Genomic DNA, 9138 nt, shown 5'->3' on the forward strand with positions numbered 1-9138 from the left:
ACAGGTTTTTTACTATGTAATATAATTTTATGTCTATCAAGTTATTACTTTATAATTGTATTAAAATCTATAAAAAATATTGTTAAATTAAAAGCTTGTAGTAAAATTTATTATCCATACTATTAAAAGAATATTTTATAATAATTTTACAAATTTATAATTGAATTTAAGAAATTTATTTTTATTCAAGTGTAAAATTTTGATTTTTAATTTTTTCACTGTCATAAAACTACTTTAAAATTTTGCTTAATAATTTAGAACTAAAATAATCTTATTATTGTTATTTAATTAAATCTATGTAAATTAATTACATAATATTTAGAATTAAAAATATTTATATCATTAATTTTTTTTTTTTTTAGTTAAAGATTAAATATATTTAGGTATTTATCTATTATTAAATAAAAACTTTAGTGCAAAATAATAGAATATATATTTTTTTATTATTACCATTAAATTGAAAATAACCCAATGTACTTATTGGGTGTAAAAGAAAATCTTGTAAAGAGCGCGACCAATTGAAACTCTTTAATTGTAACATACTATTGGTTCATTTTTATGGTCGCACAAGTAGTCGGTGATTGGTTGACTACAATTGTGAGCAACACAAACGTTGTACCAACCTTAGGTCATTGGTACCAACTACTCAACGCTGTACTTTACGGTTATAGATAAAGGTAAACCTAATAGACCGAATTTTCGGTATGAATGTATGATGACACTTAACGATTAGTCATAACTCATAATTATTGTTTTTGTTATAATTACTTATCAATCATTTTAACTGGGTCAATTTAAAACATTTAAATTTTATGAGGAAGTGGTTTCGACTTCAATCTACATAAATTTTACAGTTTTACCTACCTATTCATTGATTTTATAATAGCCATACATATTACTACAGTAATAATTCTACTATGAAAAAAAAAATCCTACTCACCAAAAGAGGCGGTTGACCGTCACGATCCAAACGGACTATTTGTTGTAGTGATTATCAAACAACAATATAATTTACCGCGCTTTTTCAAATACGCTTGTATTATTATATAATATTATAAAAAAAAATTGATAATAATAACAAATAAAACAAACATAATACATACAGATCACACAGTACTATAAAATATTACAATAAAAAAATAACTATACAAGTGAATATAATTATAATATGTAATTGATAATAATAATAAAACAAATTTAACACATACAATAAAATATAATAACAGAATAAAAAAAAATAACTGTACAAGTGGATATAATTATAATACATAATTGTAAATTTGCGAATGTTATTCCGAATTTACTTCATCGTCATTGGACTCCAATCGCTGTCATCAGGTAACAAAGTCAAAATAATTGGCTCCAACATGCTTTCTCTCATAATTTCTTTTTCATTATCTGTGTCTTGCAATTCTTCGGCATGTCACACATACTTCTCCCAATCGTGTTGAGTAATCGAATCCAAATAATCCAATGCTTGGTGAGTCAATTTTTCAATATCAACCATTTTAAATGTTGTATTGTTTTTCGCCACTTGAGTTTTTATCTGGAACCATTTTATCTCAATTGGATTGTATTGGCAATGGTACGGTGGAAGACAAATTACTTCGTGGCCCATTTCCAATGCCAATACATTCAATTAATATTTTTTTTCAAATGGTATTAATGCCTTAACTCTCAGTCTAAGTTCAGTTAGATTTTTTAATGCTGAAAAACAGACATTTTTTTGGTCAACCAAGCCTGCACATCTGCTTTTCGCGTATTACTTTTGTGAAAGTTATCGATGAGGGTTGAATAATAGGATGCATTATCCATAACAATCACAGACGGTTCTTCAAGGTTCTTCAACATTTGGATGAACCAAGATTTGAATACTTCAGATTTTATTTGGCTATGGTAATCCATAAAGTTGCCAATATTACTACGGAAAACCAATTTTGAATTCTGAATTCTGAATTGGCACATCCTGCGTGAACAATTATAAGACATCCGCCTTTTCTAATAGGGATTTTCGGACCCACCATATTATCATCTTGCCATGCAATGCTCCTCTAATGATTTTGATTTACCCACGTTTCATCAACATACACTGCAATAGGTCGAGAATCTTTATTTTGGCGCATTGTACAAATGTATCTTAAAAATTCACATCTGAGCGCAACTATATCGTTACGCTCCATCAAAAATTTACGACTGTCAATACATTTTTTATAAAAAAATTTTAAATTACTTAGGAGTCTTTTAATTGAACTTACACTTCCTGAGTAATTAATTTTGCTCTTGACAGTATTAAGTATTAATTGTGATCTAGGATACTCGCCACTGTCGTAAAATTCATGAATCGTTCTCCTTATACCACATCACTGTCGAAATCATCCAACTTTGAGACATACATTGCCCGCTTGTATGACTTACGTAGAGATGAAAAAGAAGGGCCCGTCTCAGGTAATTTATCAATTTTCTTTACTTCTGAGCAAATACACTGAATGGAGTGTTTCTATATTCCGTAAGCCTCAACAGTAATGTCTTACGTTTTTCGAAAAAAAGTTGGTGCTGCAAGTTCTTTTGATTTCGATAGTTTTTTAAAATATAAATAAACTTTATAAACTATTTTTTTTACTTTGGCTATGCAGATCTTTATCTTTAAATGACATTTTATTGTAAAAAAGAAGTAATAAATATGCGAAACACTAAGTATTTAAAAAAAGAATATATTAGTAACGTATTACGACCGTAAACGCACGTGTACACAACACTGAACACACTATAATGCAAAGAAAACACTATACCACAAGTAGATGCGAATACAACTTAACATACCATACATGCCACCCGTCCTTTATATATAGGTTTTAAAACATTTAAAGTTAAACGAGGAATGTGGTCCATAGGATGCATAAAGTTTGAAAACGAACAATAACGCCAATAGTTCGTGCTGGGCCGCCGTCGTTCCGAATCGCAACAATAAAATGAGAACATTGAGAACCACTGTCTACACGGTGGGTGACTGGGTGAGGTTCTGGTATAGCGGAGGTTAGCCGGCACTTGTCGTGAGCCGGACGCGAAATTTTAAAACATGCTACGCCAGCTCATTTAACCATTGATATGCACATGCGTGTGGACTTGCATATTATTTCATATTATTTTTCAAATCATATCTCTGATGTCGTATACGCGCACGCGAAATATTTATAATTGATATTATCTATCTCGGTGGTGTCGAGTGCACAGATATGGATATCTATACCACAGAACACTGTCTATAGATTCTATGGAAGCGACACTCATCCCTCCACTTTTATTTTCTTAATAATATCAGTGCGACAAGAAGATGTTGTAAGCTTGGCGGTAGGACATGATGTTACAAACATTTTTATCTTTAAAACGGATTGCTCGAGACTAGCCCGCCAATCTTTTAAAAAAAAAGGTCACTGCATATTACCACTTACCACGATTAATCGTGCCACTTAATAAGATTTGTATAACCCCTCCCCGTTCAAAATTATTTTTTTTAGGATGGCGCACTCAAAATTTTTTGTTAGGAACGCCACCAACAAGTCCCGTCTTTTTATGTTTATGGGTCACACTGTTACCTAAAAAATTTAATTGTCTGTTTTGTTAATATTGAGGATTGCGGTATTCAATTTCGCTGACACACGTCTTGTACTCTGTTCTGAACGGTTGTTTTTTACGCCTTTGGATTATTTACATGTTATTTTTTTTCCTTGATTTTTGTAATCTTACAAAATGCCGAATATTTGTGTTATTTGTAAAAATAAAGGTCAATACGAAATGATATTTCATCATTTTCCCAAAGATAAAAATCTGTAAGTATATTTAAATTAGTTTAACCATTATTTATTATAACTACAGAATATGTTTTAAGGCATTGAATTAAAATTAATACTATTATCATAAAAATACCTAACTGATTTATACTATTATACCATATTATTATTTTGTTTTATTTCTAATTGAAATGTTTATTTAAAATTATAGGTGTAATATTTGGATTCATAATATTGGTTTAAAAGATACATCTAGACTTTCTCAAAAAAGAATCTGCTCTGACCATTTTGATCCTACTTGTTATTTATTAAACACAAACCGTTTAAAATTGAATGCAGTTCCAAAATTGTTCACGCCTGTTGAAATGAACAGTGTGACTACTGAGACTGTTGATGTACAAAAATGTGCTACTCCTCCATCTTTAGAACATATTGATGTTACAAATGGTAAGAATAAATATTAAAACATTATAATTTTCAAGACATGTGGTTAATTAAGTTTTTAAATTTAGATTCTATTTTAAGTCCAGTTGAATTATTTCCTTTATCACCAGAACTATTACCTGGATGTTCAAAAAACTGTTCAACATTAGATATTTCATCAAGGCTTTCATCAAGTTGTTCAACACCTTGTTCAGGTAGTTTATATTACATATATATTGCCTCAATTAAAAAATATATATTACCTATAAACTATCCATTACAATTAAAATTGTAACCAACAAAAAATATTTTATTACAGATTCCGAAACTCAGGCTGGACTAGTTTTATCTCAAAACACACCTAGAAAAATGAAATTGAAAAAAAGATTACGTTACACTGAAATTCAATTAAAATCAGCTTTAAAAGAATGTGATAATCTTAAAACTATCAATGCAAATCTGCAAGACCGATTAGATGGACCAGTGACATTATCAGACTTCAACAATATGTGTACACATTATTTGCTAGTAAGTCAACAATGTTAATTTTATCAAAAATCAAGCTCGATTATGTACAGTGAAAGCAAAAGGTAGAAGGTATATACCAGAACTTTAATGTTAAATGTATACTTTGAACATGCATATCCCCCATGACTATTTGTTAAACTTATTTATAAGATTTAGAATTTACACTACTTTGATCAGAACTAACCAAAATTTGCAAATACCTCGCATGAAAAATAGAAAATTGCAAATTTTATGTAATTTATAAATATTGTTGTAATGTTATGTATATTTTTTATTTTAAATTTGTTGTTAAATTGTTTATATATTTAGTTAATTGTAACCCTCTACCTTAAACATGAGCTTGGCTTATAGAAGGTATTTCTTTGTATATATTAAATCACTAATAAGTATGCATTAATAAATTCATATCTGAAAAACAATATACTTACAATGTTATTGAATTAATATTTTTAAAATTATACTAGTCTAAACTTCATAAATTTAATATCCATATCGTATAACAAAAAAATAATCAAAAAAAATTGATGTTTTATTATAATTTATTATTTATTATTATTTACAATATTCTTATCAGTTATCACATATTTATTGTATGATTAGCCGTGACAACAAGAATGATGTTATAAGCTTGGCGGTAAGACAAGAAGTAAGAAGTTACGAACTATTTCAAGGCCGTTAAAAATTCTAAACACATTAACATTGGCCGTCCGAGAGTATTGCTTCAATAGTTTTCTGTGGTATAGATATCTGTGCTCGTGGGCCCTTTATAGTGTTATCACTTATCATAATGCATGATTAACATGATACCTAATTTATAATTTGGCGGGTACTTCAAGTCAAATCGTACATAATATGTTATACCATTGATTATAGAATATACTATAATATACTATATAAATATAAACTATTCTATAATCAATGGTTATACAAAAGCATATAATTCAAAATAAATTATAGGTACATAGATGTCATTAATTTAAAATGAATTATAAATATGCTTGTATAAAAATGATAAGATTATTTATAATTATTAATGTATATAAAAAAAAACAAATATCAAAAATAAATTATATTCATCACCTATAAATATTTATTAAACAATAAACAAATTAATATGTATTATACATTTTAAATATAGTGATGTTTTAACAATGTGTCTTGATTTTTGTTTAGAAAACAATCAAGAAAGTATTTATTTTTACTTTATTAAATTTTTTAATTTAAAATACCATAAACTTGCTGTGTGATTGGGATATGTTAATCGCTCTGGTTGTGGTTAAGTGGTTTTCTTAAGTATGAAGTAATTTTTAACTACAGATATAAATGATCATCTATTGATCAAGATGATGTGGAAGAATCAATAACAAAAATATTTCTAGCAAATAGACAATGTAAGTATTTACTATTTAGTAATGAATAACGATCCATTTATTAAAAACTATTATTGATATAATGTATTATACTCTATATTTCTAGTCATATAGTTAAAAAACTTGTCCCGGTTTTGCAATGTTTAAGTAATATTAAGACAATAAGACATTTTGATGAATCAAATAACACGAATGATTATGCTAATTGTCAAAAAAATATAAAACATTATATGATTAACAATGACAATTTTTTATTAAATTAAATAATTCTTTTTTTATTTGAACTTTAAAAGCTTAGATTGTAATTTTAAATAAAATATTTAAAAATTATGGATTCAAGTTTAGATAATGTTCTCCCTTATAAACTGTGAAAATTTGATAATTTTACAAAAATGTAAAGACACTTTCATTTTGAATCTAGAAAAATTACTTTTGTAAAAAACAACACGTGTAATGTGCACATTTAGAACTACATATTTGATTATTTCAAGGTTGTATTTATCTAAGCAGCATATTCTTGAGTTAAACAAAAATTTAAAATGGTTGTTCGAACTTTTTTCTCATAAATGAACAATTTTCTAATTACGTATTATATATATCATATATTTTTTTTCAAAAATCAATGTATTTCAACGATGATGCAAAAATAAATTGAAGCAAATCATTAGTTTTTGAGTTGAAACTTTGCGAAAATCACGATTTTTGGTATTTTGCGCACGTGAAGGTACAACGCTCCATTTTATCGCGCTTATAATGATTTTTTTAATTATTTTTTTTTTTTGAAACTTAGGCAAACAAAGGTTTCTGAAAACAAAAATTGAAAAATTCGCATGGGCGCTAAACTAGATTTATGCCTAATTTTTAATAATACCTATACCAATATTTATTAGATTATATAAGTATAACAAAAAAAAAAAAAAAAAAAAAATAAGTAGTTGATGCTTTCTAAATTATAATGTAAGTTATTGTAGGTATTAGGTACATATATATAACTGAATTTTATTGATTTATTAAATTTTATGTTTTATAGAATAAATTATTTAATAAAAGCCTAAAGCGGGCTAAAACAAACAACTTAACGTTTTCAGTAAACAAATCGTACTTGCGTACAAGTTAATTATACATTTCTACTATTGTATTTAAATTAATAATTCGTATACAGATTAAGATATATTTAAGTGTTAAATAATAAATATATATCGGTATATCTTGTAATAAATACATTTGGCATTATATTGACTATTGAGTGCCGATCAGATTACAATACGTATTCCTAGAGCATTTCTACGTGGCGTCTAGTGTTAAATGTTAATATCTTATAAGTTATAACTAATAAGTAATAATTAGGTACTTATCGGTCCGCTGTTCAGGATATCGGACATGATAGTAAGCGCACATTTATATTATAGAGTGTGAGTTGTGACTGTCTGACTCTGCAGGAAAAATATACCATTATGTTTATATCACACAGTACAGACAGTACAGACTAATATTTAAAATGTACCCATCTACATAGTATACAGTTATCAGCATTCAGCATTCAGCATTCAGCACGGAATATGATATACTATTATGTGACTTATTGCAGATTAATGACTAATATCTTAGTCCATGAACTATGGTCACAAGTAGGTCTCGGAAGTTGTAGCAAATGCATATTTTTCTTGGTTCGTCCTAGAATATCCAAAGCAAAATACAAATATGTTTTACACATTACACTTCTCTATTGTCATACACGAAATTTTATTTTGCTATTTTTTGCATGTTTACGGTTTTTATTGTTATTTTGCTAATTTAGTGTTTTTAGAACTATTTTAGGTAATATTTTCACATAGGTAGTTTTAAGTTTATTAAATATTTGTATTTTGTTAAAAATAATGATTTGTTTGGTTATATTTTTAAAAAGATATGAATTATTGAAGATATTTTTTTACTTTTTAATTGTAAATTATAATATTATTAAATAATATTTAATTTTTTTATAGTAAATTTATAATTTTTTGAAGTTAAATGCATATTTTTATGATTTTCGAGCTATTTATAGCGCATATTTTGGAGTTTTAAAGTGTATATATTCAAGAGCTAAAAAGTAATATTTTTAGTACTATAACTTTCGAGTCCTGGTCATAAGCTTTATTCCCCTCCAATTTTTGATTCCTGGGAACGCCACTGAGTTAACTATATAATATGTTAAGACTGTTAAGAGTGATGTAAAAAATTGAGGCATTTTATTACCCAGACAATAAAACATTAAATATTGATATATTATATAACTACAATTAAAATATGCTATAATATGTTTTGTTTACTAAAATAACTGTATTTATTTATGCTGCAATATAATTTCCTGACGCCTGTTTTGATTTTCTATCAAATACCAAGATAATGAAGATTCTGAAATTAGTCGTTAATAATTTTCATAAATTTTTATTTTTATATTAAGTCAATTACTTTCAATACTTCCAAAAAATATCTGCAGACTGTACTTGTGTACATACTAAAATGAAAAATACTTATTTTATTAAGAATTTATGTATATATTTTAAACACAATTATAATATAATTTACATATAAAATCACATATTATATTCAGAGTATGATAGATAAAATTAAAGCAAATGTACAATACCGAGCAATTTTCTTGTAAAAGTTCAAGTCAAAATTAGACGCATTTTTGAAGCGTTAAAAAGTCAGTTAATTCGACAGTACCAAAAATAAATAAAAACATATTAATTAATACAAGAAATATACCATTTCGATGTAATTTAGAATAGAATAAAAGTATTAGCATATAGTCTATAGAATATATTAAAAAAAAAGTAGTGAAAAATTGAGTTTTGAGATTTGAAGAAAAAACATCATGATGAAAACTGTAAGAGAGCACTGACTGAAAAGAATATAGAATATACAAAAAAAGGTAATTAAAAACCTTAAAATAGAATCTGGTTTGTGACAAGAGGAAGGCATTATCCTTTTTAATCTTCAACATTCCTTTAGAATCATTAAAAAAATTACAAAATGACTCATTT

General features: G+C 26.7%; 1 protein-coding gene across 1 annotated transcript; it reads left to right on the forward strand.

Annotated features, from left to right (window-relative positions):
• Positions 1–1209: 1209 nt before the first annotated feature.
• On the forward strand, positions 1210–4938 carry LOC112599149. Its single transcript, XM_025345925.1, has 4 exons — positions 1210–3827; positions 4000–4235; positions 4301–4426; positions 4531–4938. The coding sequence occupies exons 1-4, from the start codon at positions 3748–3750 to the stop codon at positions 4755–4757; spliced, it is 669 nt and encodes a 222-aa protein (XP_025201710.1). The 5' UTR covers positions 1210–3747; the 3' UTR covers positions 4758–4938.
• Positions 4939–9138: the final 4200 nt, after the last annotated feature.

Source organism: Melanaphis sacchari, unplaced genomic scaffold (assembly GCF_002803265.2).
Source record: "Melanaphis sacchari strain LSU unplaced genomic scaffold, SCAv2.0 Contig4_pilon_pilon, whole genome shotgun sequence".
In the NCBI taxonomy this organism is placed as follows: Eukaryota; Metazoa; Arthropoda; class Insecta; order Hemiptera; family Aphididae; genus Melanaphis; species Melanaphis sacchari.

Coding starts and splice junctions, on each gene's coding strand:
- LOC112599149 (XM_025345925.1), top strand. CDS start 3,748: ATGCCGAATATTTGTGTTATTTGTAAAAATAAAGGTCAATACGAAATG. Junction 3,828..3,999: donor TTTCCCAAAGATAAAAATCT/GTAAGTATATTT, acceptor TTAAAATTATAG/GTGTAATATTTGGATTCATA. Junction 4,236..4,300: donor ACATATTGATGTTACAAATG/GTAAGAATAAAT, acceptor TTTTAAATTTAG/ATTCTATTTTAAGTCCAGTT.